The 14,527-nt window shown below is 47.9% G+C and overlaps 1 protein-coding gene and 1 long non-coding RNA gene across 4 annotated transcripts in view; one reads left to right on the top strand and one right to left on the bottom strand.

Moving 5' to 3' along the window:
- LOC140655122 (uncharacterized) overlaps positions 1-9,698 on the bottom strand; it is a 131,122-nt gene extending 121,424 nt beyond the window's left edge. The window contains exons 1-5 of one of the 3 annotated variants that reach the window (XR_012043683.1): positions 9,370-9,698; positions 8,868-9,009; positions 6,546-6,656; positions 2,893-3,244; positions 2,063-2,203 (exon numbers count right to left, since the gene is read on the bottom strand). This is a non-coding gene — a long non-coding RNA (uncharacterized lncRNA). The other 2 variants (XR_012043684.1, XR_012043685.1) reach the window with 2 other exon arrangements.
- Positions 9,699-9,927: 229 nt separating this feature from the next.
- ADO (2-aminoethanethiol dioxygenase) lies at positions 9,928-13,235 on the top strand. Its single transcript, XM_072869142.1, has one exon. The coding sequence runs from the start codon at positions 10,042-10,044 to the stop codon at positions 10,780-10,782; it is 741 nt and encodes a 246-aa protein (XP_072725243.1). The 5' UTR covers positions 9,928-10,041; the 3' UTR covers positions 10,783-13,235.
- The last annotated feature ends 1,292 nt before the right edge of the window (positions 13,236-14,527 follow it).

Raw genomic sequence — 14,527 nt, 5'->3', positions numbered from 1 at the left:
ACAGCCACTGCCACACTCGCAGGCACGGTGCCATTCCCTGTGCAACATCTGGCCAGTGAGGGACAGGTGGCTAGGTGCCAGGGGACACCAGGAACTGTGGCACTGGGAAAAAAGCACTCTGCTGCCAGTCAGGAGGCAACTATGACGAGCGCAAGAGCATGCACAGCAACAGTCTGAGAGAACAGAAATCTTAATCCTGCTGTCCCTGCACACCCACGACAGCTGGGTTAGGATTTATTGTTCTGCTCTTCTACAGACATGGCGTTTAGAAGTTCATAACCATTGCTTTGTGCTTTTCTTTCTTTCTGGTAATGTAATAAAGCAATTCCCAGTTATAAAAAATGTGACTGTTGGCGACCGTGATGAGATATGTCCAGAGGTACAGCCCTCGGTACGTAACACACAAGAGAGCAGTGGCCAAACAAGCTCTCGCTCCTCCCAGCAGGCAGTCTGACCTCAGACGGGATTCACACGCCACCCCATGCAGCAGCATCCCGCAGGATTACGTGTCCTTCTGCAGACACAGTTCTCTGCCACCTTGCCTGACTACATCAACAGCCACATAGCCTGAGAGGCAAACTCCCCCAAATCTTCCCCTTGCATAAAGGGAGAAGTGATTTATTACACAAATACGAGGCATAGTCAATCACCCCAGCTTGACTACTGACCCATGACAAAAAAACAGTGCTAACTTCAAGGGCCCTCTTCTGCTACTCTTCCACGGAATAATTTAATTGAGGAGAAAAACTTGACATGTCACAGCACAGTATTTCTGATGCTAATTCATGTCTCTCTCTTCCCTACTAGAATTCACAGAACCAGAAGATTGTCACATTTTTCAAGTGGGAGATGCTAAGAACTGGATTTCAACTCTCTGGTAAACCTAGAAAACAAGGCAAGGGGCCAGCTCCTCTGTGCACGAACCCCAGTGACTCAGCTGAAGTGTGCGTAGATGAGGTGAGAATGAAGAGGAGAATCGGATAATCCCATTCCAACTCTGTACAGCCAGATTTGCAAACAGAGAAACTGGTCACTATTTTTGAAGTAGAGTATTATCATCTCAGTAAAGCAGCAGTATGACTATGCATTCAATGTTTTAATTCTCAGACAAAGCTAGGGTAAAGGCACATCAAATTTACAAAACAGCTCTTAACTGCTTGGAAAGGACAACTGTCAGGCTGCTTGGGCAACCTTGCTTGAACCTTCTTGTATAAGGAAATCAGTGGCTGGACACTATAACATGCTATTTCCCTATAATGTAGTATGCTATCAGCTTCAGATCCTTCTGTTCTGCCTCAAATACCCATATGCTGAGACGGCATATATATGGTTTACAAGTATGTTTTATTCAGCACAAAACAAGCTGCATTTAGCGTTCAGTTTTAACATTGTATATACACACACAAACATAGATGCCAATAAACTTGAGAAATCAGATACACATGTGAAAGATGTTTTTTTAAATACTCTCCCAAATATTTCCCACCATTACTGGAATCCCTTCCGAAGTCCCCCTAGTAGCATCAGTACATGTCCAAAAGGTCACATGAATAAGGCCCTCGCTCCCCCTGCACACCAGGAGGAACTTGCCCCAACACTCTATAAAAAGGATAAAGCTTTTAGCTTTAACTCAAAAGTCACAAGGACTACAACCTACCACAGGAAGACAGCAGAAGAGATCAAGGGCATCCCCAGAGACTTTGTTAGGTGAAAAAAAGTAAAGTGCACAAAGTTACTCAACTGCTTTGTGGACTCACGGTTCTGTTGGCATCCTCGTACAATATCACAAATGTAAGTGTATACATAAAAATACAAATATAGTTACAACCCTGCCATGAGTTCCATGCGAACAGCTCTCTGTAAGCAATGTCAACTCCTTCTATGTGTAAGGCCTTGCCTATACAGGGCTCTCTGCAGGATTAGGACTGTAAACAATGTACATAAATGCTGGTAAAGTGTGTTTACATAATATGTAAATAGATAAAGAAAAGTACATTCGCACCAACTACTGAGGAAAGAAAACAAATCATTTTTCTATGGCTAAAAGTACTGAATCACTTACCATCTGGTTTGGGAGGAAAAAAAGACCCACTCCAATTCAGCTGCAAAGAAAATCCTGTCTAAAAAAAGTAATCACATGCTAGATCCCCCTAAGTTCAATTTCCAATCATTTCAACATGGAGACATGGAGAGTTTTGTTTTCCTGGAGGAAAAAAAAAAAACAGTAAGAAGGATGTGTGGCTTGTTAGGCCCTGATCCTGCAAGCTCTAAGTACTTAGCTATGGGGAACAGTGGAAGCTATTTTTCAGGAAAAAGCTGAGTCTCTGCATCAGTTTCTGCTGGAATGCATCCTAATTTTCCAAGAAAAATCTGCCACACCTCTGCTGCCATGCTGTGAAATACAAAAGTAAAATCTAGATACTAAATATCTGAACTAATTTCCCTTTATACCTTGGTAACATTTGGATATTTTCCTCAATCATCTGAAGACATACCTATGCACACTGTAGCATAGTGCAGAGGTGGTATGTTACTGACAAGTATTATTCTAACTGAAAAAGAGCATGCGGTTACGTAAATACTCTGAGTACTAGAGCACAACCAGCAAAGGTCATGTTTATAGCTCTGGCAAGCATCTGTCATTTCCAAACTTGTGACTTTTCACTTTGTCCTAAACACACCATTAAAATTACTTTCTTAATTTTTAAAGAAACTAAAATTTTTATATCATTCTAATCCACACTTCAAAACCTAGCCTACACATAGCACTGATTTTCCAAATGTCTTTGTATGTTCCCTTTAACAGTTGTTCATCCCACAACTGTATGTCATGGAACCAAACTGCCCTGTTCCCTCCTTGCCTCATTCCCTGCACATTCAATACCAACTCACCTCTGCATGCTGCTTCTCTGGAACATCCCCCTGGCCTCATTCACTGACATTTCATCCACACTGGCATCTCTTCCTTCCTTCTCTTTTTCCTCACCATTTTCCTCTACTAACTAATTGCTAACATTTTCTAATTGATGTTCTTGTATTTTAATACTTTTGTCTTGGAAGTAGTCAAATCCTGGTTGATAACCACAACTCAGAGAGATCAATACTGCTGCGTGGGTGGCTGTAACAGTCCTGTGGGTCCTGGCCTTTTTCTTCTGCTTCCCTCAGTCCACCTCCCTTGTTCAAACACTTGCATAAAACTTCCTTCCTCCTCCCGGGGGCCTCAAGGTTAATACGGACCCTTTACCTATGGGACAAAGAAGGATTTTACTGGATTTACCAATTAACCTAAACACTACAAACACCAGAAAACACTGAAAGAAATTCCCTGTACCATGAAACACCTTACCCACTAAATTTTACCATTTACCTCTTTTTCTGATGAACGTTAAGTCTTTCCATGAAAAAATGTATCCATTATTTATTTAAAATAGAAAAATGTTCCTTGGATATTCCTTAAAAATTACTTATTCTTTCCTTCTTAAATTTAGCACTATTGATTAACCCTGTATAGATCTCCACTGGGATAAATTTGATCCCAAATTGTTAAGAAATGAAAAAGTTCTCTCTCTTGCTGAAAAGAGACTCTTAAAATAACGTTACATGTATAACCAAAGGCAATCAAGTTACTAGGGCTTCATAAGTTTCTGCTTATCACCTGTGTGATGACCACAACCAGTCCTCATTCATGATTGCGAAAAAGAAAGGCTTACCTTAAAGACAGTCTGTGCTAAACGCTAAAGCATTTTTGCAGTGAGAGAAGGCTATGAGTGAGCACCAAGCAGGTTACAGTGACTCATCTGCACAGCAGTAACTCTTTAAAATAGGATTACTTTAGACCTTGCTAGTAAGGTTGCCTAAAAGTTGGTGTGTGATCACTACTTAACGTAGCACAAGCAGTGGTAGACCCACACCTCACACCCTCTGGGACCCCAGTTAGTAAATGATCTACTTCCACTCTCAGACTCCAACACAGCAGGATCACACCTTACCCTGGTACAAAAGCGCTCAAATACCGCACCTATCTCAAAGCAGGCAAAAGTAAATATGGCACTGAATCAGTGATAATGGGAGACATGCACCGAGAGAGAAACATAAGGCTTTCGCTGCAAGGGAGCAGCTTTTCTCATCACTGCCTGACAACGAGGACTCTGCAGAGTCTTCGTACGCCAAGCAGGCCTTTCCCCTGGGTCGTATCAACAAAACCTTCCCTTGCCATTTGAAAGCCAGCTGCTGAGGGGAGGGCTGAAGGCCAAGGGAGCTGCTTCCAAACAGAGGTGACCTTGCAAGCTTTCTCCCACCCTCCACTCTCCCACTGGGTGACCAAACAGGACCCTCGGGATTCTCTGAAAAAGTAACAGTTAAAGAAAAAAACCAAGTGGAGTTCGGCACTGATATAACAGAGGCGGAAGGGGCCTTACGGGTCTGGCAGCCAGGGACAGTGACAGAATTCAAAGGACCTACAGGGAAGTAGTTTCAGAAACGGTGGAGAGAGCCACGCTCTGAGCCCGAGGAACTGCCCAGTGGCAGCGAGCACCAGGTGGCTCTTCCCCGGCACAGCTGGGGTGGCAGGGGGGTGAGACACAGCACCCTGCACTCACTGCCCGCAACAGCAGGATGGACTCCAGGTGCTCCACTTCCCCACCAGCCAGGACCTTCCAGGGAGGAGACAAACCCCTCATGCTAATAAAGCATCAGCCAAGTACAACTTTCATTCGGTACCAAGTATCCCAGGAAACAGATTTCAACTTTCCCAATGGGTAGTGTCAGCATTTAAATTAACAGTAACTTATATCAACAAAATGATAAATGCCTCCTATGCATTTTACTGCTTTTGAATGCACTTATGTAAAATAAAAATCAAATTATTTTAATACAACCAGAGATAAAGATATGCAGGGAAGAAATCACAAGTAAACATATCACATCTTTAACTGTGTCTTTTCTGCTGTCAGGTAAAAGACTAAAAGTGATGGTCCAAATTACGGTGCTCTGTACATCATGAGATTAACCAGTTTAATCAATGATTTGTTTCCCATTTGTTTCTAATTACATTCTTCATAACATAGTATCCATACACATTCCTGTTGATATTTTATTTTGAAACTTATGCCAGTAATAAGAAAGAGTGACAATACAGCTTTTTGTGGACTCAGAATCACACTTGCAAATTGAGCTGTGGGTTTCTTTCCTCTCAGTAATTATCAAAAAAATCTTTACCAAAAAAATCTTTTTTTACCTTCCTGCCCATATCTGAGCACCCAGGATTGTGAACACTTCAACAATATTCTTGAATATATTTTTAAGTTTTAGACATAAAGGTCGTATTTTTCCCAGATTATATAATCAGATTTTCTTTAGAAAACATTAAAGATACATGAAAAACTTAGAAACATCAAGTAATAACTCTTTCTACAACCATTAGGGGATTCCTCCCTTTCTCTCTCTCTTCTGTCACAGCTGCGTACAACTGGTGAAAGTATCGCACAGCTCCGCAGCTGCAGTGGCTAAGAGTGACACCACACAAGTGGCTCTGGCCAGAGATGCCTTCCTGCAAACTACATGCCGAGAAGGGAGCGCATGAAGAGAAGGCAGTTTCTAACCATGCTAGTAGTCGTCTTCCTCACACTCAGGATCGGTCCTAGACAGTCAGAGAGTTCAGAAGGAATAAGGCCATGACTAACACTACCTATCACCACTGTCTAACCTGGGTGGCATCAGAGACATCAGCACAGATCTGATTTGCACCAGTGGAAATCAGTGGAGCTAAACTCAGAAGATCAGAATGAGGCTCATTATCTCTGCAAATTCATGCACCGGGAGTTGCATGCTGCACAGCCTTTCCTACTCTGAGTCACTCCAACTCCTGCTCTAGGCTCTTCAGTAGCAAACTGTCAATAAAACTCATTAATGATGTGCTTTATATAGAAATAGTGCATTTAACAGAGAGGCTACAACAAATGAAAAGTGCAGCAAGGGGTGAATTACGTGGTGAATGGAATACAGGATGTGTGTCAGTAAAGAAGTGGTAAAGGTGGGTGGGAGTCTTAATGTTACATAGATCTCCTTGAAGTTTAGTATGTATATGAACCTAATTCCCCTTTTGATTTCAGTACAGTTATATCTAGCACTCCTCTGTGTTTCTATGGATATATAAATTCTCTGATGAATAATTGATAACCAACTTTCTTTTACGTAAGCCATTACTGGAGAGCCAGCAAACATTACAGACATGTTGTTTGTCTTCTCTCTTTTTAGTCTTGTTCTCATCTGAATCATGTTTGGCTAGCATTCATATCTATCTCCTTGATTGGTGGTAGCTATAAAAAAAAATATACATATACACCCTTGCAGAACCAGTGGCAGGAACAGTGCAAAAAAGGTGTTCTTTGACACCAATTCTTATTTTCCATCGTATGTAAACACGTATCTGCAGCCGTTGGCAACATTATAATGGAGGATGGTTTCTGTATTGCCTGTCCAAGCTCTACACCTTGTGAAATATTCTAGCATCGTGACACAACATTTAATTACAGCTAACAACTGACCTTCTAAGCAGGCGGCTGTCATTTTCGTCCATTCAAGACTGTTGTTTTACCTGACGGTTACAGGTAATTCTAACTTCTCAAACCAAATTAAGAGAATCTGGGAAGCAACCCCTAGAAGAAAGTGAAAATGAGCAAGGGATGTTTCACAAACCTGGGGGGAATTGTAATACATAACAGCAACAAAGAAGCGAGAAGCTGAAAAACTGTCAATCCCGCAGGAGAGTTCAGGTAGAAAGGAGCCTAGAAATGGGGGCGGGGTTGGGCAGGAGAAAATAGCTGTAACACTTCTCAACACATTCTCTTTCTGTGTGTGGGGAAAACACAAACACAGCAGGAGACCAAAACCGTAACCTGAACCTGACCTCCCTCACACTCGTTGTATCACAAAACCACTGGGCTGAACTTACGTCATTGCATCACCGACACAAAGCAGTCTCAAAGCCCAGCCAAGCAACTACATTGTGATTTTTTTTTTTTTTTTGCTTCACGTGCACTCAAGATGGTAGAGGCCAGCTAAGAATATGGCCTTTCAGAAGAAAAAACATGTCAATTTGTCAGTTGGCTGGACAGCTTGCTTTTCTTTTGAGGTTGTTTTTTTATTGGGGTTTTTTTGTTGTTTTTTTTTTTTAATATTACTGCACTGAAAAATGTGGGTGTGATATAGCATTTAACTGGAACGTTAAGTGCCAAGGACATATTTTTGTCTGTACGTGTTAGAAATGGAAATCAATACAGTCGTTAAAAACATTGAGGATCATAAGGTGATCAGTTATGCAAAATATAAACCTTATCACCGACATAACATGGCACTGGGAATGTTCACATAAAGATGTTCTTAAAATCTTAATAAACATCCTTGTACATCGGACGTATGATTCATGGTTTACAGAGTAATAAGCACTAAAAGGGTCAAGTAACTCACCTAATATCACCCAACGAGTCAAGATCAGGCTGAGATCAGAACTCAGGATCCTGGTTTTCCATGCTGATCTTTCTTACAACTGCATGTTACTCCAAGGGCACAATGTCCTACCAATACCCAGCATTTCTGTTTCTACAAAATGGCTTATTTTTGTGCTGCACAGAAAAAAACCCAGTGTGTTCAAAAGTGAGCATTCTAGCAATCACTTGCAAACATAAAATGTAATTGCTGAGGCAGGACACAAATGGATAGCTTAAGCCAATAGAGAGATAATTTATCATTATCACTGATAATGATAACTGCTAAAAATTCCAGTCCACATCTCCATAATTAAATTGACTGTCCCTGCGGAAGAGGACTGAATAGAACACACTGAACATGGAGCCTTCCAAATACCTTGGCTTCTGACAAAATGCCAGTTGCCAATCAACACAGCAGCGGTGAGACTGTCGGTGTCCTCAGCAGTTCACTCCAATACAGAAAGGCTCACAGGCCATTAAAGGCTCTACCTCTCAACTCAAGATGTCTGCCCTCTCATTCCAAGCATCCTGCCAGGCAGACCTGTTCCTGCCAGGTATAGAAATGCTCACGTGATCTTCACCCCGTACTCCCAACACTGGCACTGGAGAGAGAAATGACTTAAAACATTGGTGTGTGAACATGAAACAGCTGGAGACTGCAATGCTTTGTAGCTTCAGGTGGAACTCGAAAGAAGCAACTCAAATCAACATCCTCATCTATGAAGAGGAAGCAATAATACCATGACCTAAATTTGCATTCTGTGCACCAAACTTATTTACAGAGGGAGGGAAATAGGTTTGGGAAGAGAGATTCAAGTCACTGATCTTCGTTTACAGTATCAGTATTTCATCCTCTACTGGGCCATCACATACCCACATCATCTATATTTCTAATTCATGTATAATATGTAAGAATAGTATATGGCCACATATATCTTACTTAAGTTTAATGCATATCTTAAGACTTGAGCTTGCCTTTAATCAAGAAAACACATTGGTTTACCTTGTTTTAAATGAAATTTTTTAACTTGGTGGGCTGCAGCCACTGGAGTCCTATTTGATGGAGTATTATCATTCAGCTGTTTGTCAGAATCCTAACCACCTCAGCCTAGACCATGGTACATAGGTGCTGAACACCCACTTAAATAATTGAACTCAAGGTAGTATGAGTCTGTATGTTTTTATGATCAGAACCTAACTTTGTTTAACAAATCCCAGCACGAACAGGTTAATTTCTGACTTCAAAACCACAGTATTTTCTAGGCGTGATCTGCTATGCGCAGTCATGCATATTAGAAAGAAGGCAATAGGATCATTGCCACAGATATATAAATGAAATAAAATGTTGCATGTAATGCCCTAGCAGAATAGATGCTGTACCCTTTTTGTACATCAGCCTGAAACAACCACACACAGGCTCCACCAGGCTGGAACTGAGCCAAAAGATTATCCATCCTTTCTGTCACACGTGGATTCTCCGACAATCAGCGTCTGGAACTCCATGTGCTCGTTCGATGTTCATCTGTGGTTAAAGATAATGAATTCAGATACAATCACACTCAAAAGCGGCGATAAGAAGACATATCAAGGACAGCACATGCCGTACAGCAAGACCTCAGTCCTGTACTCCAACGGGAGCGGCAGTGTCAGAACGCCAGTTGAAATCCGTTCAATTTGCCAAAATGGCTTAGCTGTAACAAGCAATTAGTGATCAAAAAATAAACCGTTTACGTAGTCCGTTCTATGTCTACGACCTTCACTACCGTGCTCAGTTTTACACGGCTAAACTACAAGCCAAGTGAAAAGTTTCTCCTGCACCTTCTCCTCACCCTCCCACAGCTATACGGGAGAACACGCGCGGCACGGGAACTTTGTTTATTACCGTGGCTTGCCCGTCCCCAGCAGGCAGGGCACTGCGAAGACCCCCGGGCGGGCAAGCCTGCCTGCCCGCCCGCTCGCCGGGAGCGGGGCCGTGCCTGTGCCCGGGCCTCTGCAACCAGCGGGCGACGCCCCCCTCGCCGCTGCCCCTCAGCGCCCCGCCACGGAGGGGCCGGGGCTGTGGAGGGCGCTTCCCGGGGCAGCGGCCCTCTCCCGCACGCCTCGCCTCGCCTCGCCTCACCCCCCGCGGCGCTAAGATGGCGGCCGCAGGCTGTGCCGCCGCACACCTCCGGCAGCCGGCCGGCCCCGCCGCCCCTCGCACACCGCCCCGCGGGGCGCAGCCCCCGCCGGCCACTCACCTCCGCCGGCCCTGCTGGGAGCCGTAGTCCTCCTCCCTCCGCCGCCGCCCCCCGCCCCCGGCTCCGCGCCGCCGGGCCGCCCCGCCGCCCCCGGCTCCGCGCCCCCGCGGGGCCCTGAGGGGCGAGGGTGGAGCGGCGGAGGCCGCGGGGCCGCGGCGAGGCGCGGGGCAGCGGCGCCGGCGGCGGGCAGGACTACGAGCCCCGTGGTGCACGGCGGCGCGGGCGCGCCTGCGCGGCGGGGGCAGGGAGAGGAGGCGGAAGCGGCGACGGGACCGCCTGCCGCGGCCGGGCGCGGCGGGGCCGGGCCGGGCGCCGCCATGCCCCGGGACAACATGGCCTCCCTGATCCAGCGGGTGGCGCGGCAGGCGCGGATCACCTTCCGCAGCCCGGCGGGGCCGACCTTCGGGGAGAACCTGCACCGGCTGCAGCAGCTGCTGGACGAGGTGCGCGCCGAGGACTTGCACTTGGCGCCGCGGGGGCCGTCGGCGGCAGCGGCGGCGGCGGGCGGGGGGCTCCCGTGGGCCGGCGTGGTGCCGCCTGTCAGCTACATGCACATCTGCGAGACGGAGAGCTTCAGCATGGGCGTGTTCCTGCTGCGGAACGGCGCCTGCATCCCGCTGCACGACCACCCGGGCATGAACGGCATGCTGAAGGTGCTCTACGGCACGCTGCGCATCGCCTGCATGGACACGCTGCCCGCCGCCGCCGCCCCGCCGCCCGCCGCCGCCGCCAACGGGCCCTGCCACCGCGCCCTGTTCCGCTCCCGCCAGCACTACACGCCGGCCTCCCCGCCCTGCCTGCTCTCGCCGCACACCGACAACCTCCACCAGATCGACGCCGTGGACGGGCCCGCCGCCTTCCTCGACATCCTGGCGCCGCCCTACGACCCCCAGCACGGCCGGGACTGCCACTACTACCGCCTGCTGGAGGGGCCGCCGCCGCCGGCGGGCGCCGAGCCGCCCGGGCTGCCGCGGGAGGTGTGGCTGATGGAGACCCCGCAGGCCGCCGACTTCTGGTGCGGGGGCGAGCCCTACCCCGGGCCCCGCGTCTGCCTCTGAGGCGGCGGCGGCCCGGGCCCGGCGGCGGCCGCTGGGACGGTTGGCGGGAGCCCACCGCCCCCCGCCCGGCCGGCCTTCTCCCCGGGCCCGCCTCACGGACCGGCCTGCCGGGGCGGCCCCGGCCCCGGCCCCGGCCCCGGCGGGCAGCACCGCCGGAACCAGGGCTGGGCTTTGCCTGGCGTCCGTGCCCGGCCGGCGGGACCGCGGGTGCTGGCCGGGGCTCCTCGGGAGCGCTACGAGGCGAAGACTTCCTCTCTCCACAGGCCTGCCTGGCTTCATGAGTCGGGGGCAATAAAGCGCCAAAGCGCGCTTACCTCCTTTGGGCTGACGTGGAGGAGTAGCACCGTTAAACTTCTGCTCAACTGAATGGTTGGGGGAAAATAATCCAGCATCCTGTGTAAATAGTTAGGGCTGCGCGTCAGTGAGGGGGGATCGGGCTCCGGCAGGGAGAGTAAATGCAATAAGAGTTGTCGCGGGGCGCCCCGACTTCCCCCGGAGGGGCTCCCACCGCCAGAGCCTGGCGCCGGTGGGCTGGCGGAGTGTGCTCACCCGGCCTGGGCAGGGGGCTGGTCTGGCTGCAGCCTTTGGGGACTCCGTCTCCAGAGCGAGCCTCAAGAAGAGCTGTACCCCTACTAGCAAAAAACAAACCCAGAACAACTCCTGAGCCAGGACACGCTCCTCCAGTAAACGCCAGTGATCCCCAGGGCTGGAGTTAAGGGAATTCCCGCTCCGAAGGGACACTGTCAGGTTCAGAATTACTTTTTAGCAGTTCTTTAAAGCATTGCGTCTCAGATCTTGCTATTCCAACTGAGAATTACAGAGTACGTCTATGCATATTTCCTTCAGCTAGGAGGAGACTAGTCAGCTGCTAATTAACCTCGCTTGGAACCTCTCATGCAGCAGTGCCGGTGGGTAGCGGAAACTGTGGGCATCTTAAGAGAAAAACCAACTATCCACTGTTGTGTTGTGGAAGCTATTCTAGAAACATGACGTATTTGCAAACACTATATATACAGCGGTGCGCATACCCTAGGTACAGATAATATTTGACCTGATGTCTTCTCTTTAAAGTGTGGTCTGTGTTTTTATATGGACAAGTGAACGCTTTGGGCTTTTGAAGCCTTGCAGTTTCCCTCTTTATACTATTTATAAAGACTACTTTTTCATAAGGCTTTTAAATAAACGTAGCGTAGAAGAGACACCGTGAATTTCACCTCGCTATGATGGAAGCAGTCTGGAGATGCAGTTTGTCCATGGCAGGGGATGCGATCTTTCTAACAAGAGAGAAACTTTTTCTATAGGTGAAATACTCCGCCTGTACTGCAGGGACTGGTCTCGTGCCCGTTCATCCGAGCGCACACTTCGTACCACAGACCTAGGCCGGGGCAGCCTTGGCCCTCTTGGTCACAATGTGGGAATTTGAATAAGAAAACACAACTTACCAGCCTCCTAAGTGATGCACCAACCTGCTCCAGAAATTGTTCCACAACTGGCTTTAATTTTTCTTTGTGTATTTATAAAAGCAGACTTGCTTTTCCTGTACAGTGGCTTGTATGTGTGAATTTTTAAATGATTCTGATAGGGCATTGCTGCCTTTTTTTTTTCTTTTTTTTTTTTTTTCCTGCGAAAGAATCAATGTAAACTACAGTCAGCATTATGCATGCACAGATTAATTCTTTTGCAAGGAAAAATTGGTGGAAATTATTTCAGGCGATTTCCATTTATTCTTGCAGCACTTTAAAGTGTCTGATATTTCTGCAGCTGGCTTACCTGTTTTTCCTGGAATTCCCCTGCAGCTTAGCATTAGTTAATGTGCAACAATTCTCTATCGAATGTAGTCATTAACTATAACGCAATGCCTCCCTGTGTTACAGCCTGTGTTTCTAACTCTCTCCGATGCTAATGAAGACCATCATCCTTTTTCAGAAGTCCACAAAGAAGATAGCATGGTTCGTGCAAACAGCTGTACTGGAAAAACAGACTGCAACAGAGAGCATTTTTTATCTCATCTGCTCTGTCCTCCCCTTAGGTCTTTCTGCTTGGTTTTTAATTTTTTTCTCCATGAGTAAAGCCTAGTCGAGATGTTTAATGGGATAGGACTTTAATGCATCTTTCCGTAGAGGAGAGCATGGTCCCTTACAATATGGAGTGCTGTTAACTACCATGGCAAAATATTTTTCTTTTTTTTTTTTTCCTTTTTTTAATAAAGGTGTTAGCATCAAAGCCAGGAAAAATAGCAAAGAAAACCTGAAACATTAAAGAAAAGCCTCCTTGTGTAACTTCTTGCTTACTCGGTAATTGACACTTACTTCATATGTTCTGGATATCTGTAAGCAGAAGGTTTAAGTCTGTAATGCCGTTCCTTCTCTCTGCAGTCTGGTTATTGTGTTTTCACAACAGCAAAATTACTGTTATTGCTGAATTATAGAATAAATACAGGATATCTCACCACTGACCAGTCATTACTTTCCTTCGCAAGTACGACAGTCTTGAACCAAGTATGGTACAGAGCGCAAGTTTCTTTTGCCTAACAGTCCGAATGGTGCGACTGGCCTTTCTTTGAAAGGTGATGCTTAACGCTGGGTTCTCAGCCCAAATCCTCCACCGGCGCCCTGCAGACAAATCCAGGCGCGTGCAGTATTACCATTCTTGAAGCTGGCTGTTACTGTAAGGCAAAGGCATGGGTTTAAGATCGCTGATGCTATTGCACAATGTAAGGTTCTCTTGTAGCTGTATGCTAGTCATCGACAGTTTCCTTGAGTCAACTCATTTATAATTTCTGTGTTGTTTATGTCGCTTTGCTTTTGACTGGGACTTTAATCTTGTAGCATGGCTGCAGACAGTAGTTTGGAGAGCGTGAGTGGAGCCTCAGATTGTGCGCCTGGGTAGCTGAGATCCCAGTTTTGCTCACGATGCTCTGGCTGTGACCGAGCTGTGGCTATCCGAGGCTGTGGCAGTACCTCCGGGGGCCCAGCATACTGAGAGCGCTGGATCCCTGTCCACCTCCCCGTACCGCAACCCACAGGTGCTGACCAAGGAGGCCGCAGGTCCCGTGGGGTTGCACTCCCGTGTGACAACCCTGTAGGCAGCAGGCCATGGTCTCTTTTGGGGGCCAGGAGCACATGGGATCAGGTGGCAAAGCCGCAACCCACCAAGAAATGCAGCAGGGGAGGCAAAGGCTTACTTTTGCTGCTAAGGTGGACGGCAGGGTGGTGAGCGTGGTGGCTCTGGAGCTGGCGTGGCTCTGTGGCTTTGTCCCGCACAGGCTGGTCCATGCCCGGCTTTGGAAGCCTGCTTCACGTCCGATTCAAAAGCAGGCATGTCGCTTCAGCTACCACTGACCACCTTTCCCAAGCAAAGAGCAGCTACCCCAAAAGCCGCAGCCAGTTCCAGGGGGCGTTTCAGACAGAAAAGGCAGGTGCCACTGGGGCTTTGCGCAGCGGGACCCGGCAGCGGGGCAAGCAGAGGCTGGGAGCGGCCGGCCAAGGGCCTCGGCCCTGCTCCCTGCAGTGCTGGGCCGTGGCCTGCGCCGTGCGGTCCATCCGGCGCGGCTCGCCTGTGCGGTGCGGGCCGCACCGGGGATCTCTGCGATCGCGGTACGGCCCTACACCGACGGCAGGATCCGAGGGTGGGCCCTGGCGGGGCCAGGCCGGGATAACATCTTAAAAAACAACGCTCAAAATAGGTTAAAAAAAAAAAAGTGCGATGTTGCGGGCAGATGGGTTCAGCAGAAAAAGCCCGGCCG

This window comes from Ciconia boyciana, chromosome 8, assembly GCF_034638445.1.
Source record: "Ciconia boyciana chromosome 8, ASM3463844v1, whole genome shotgun sequence".
Classification (NCBI taxonomy): domain Eukaryota; kingdom Metazoa; phylum Chordata; class Aves; order Ciconiiformes; family Ciconiidae; genus Ciconia; species Ciconia boyciana.
The sequence above is the reverse complement of the archived record's forward strand: the minus strand, read 5'-3'. Positions and strand labels throughout refer to the sequence as shown.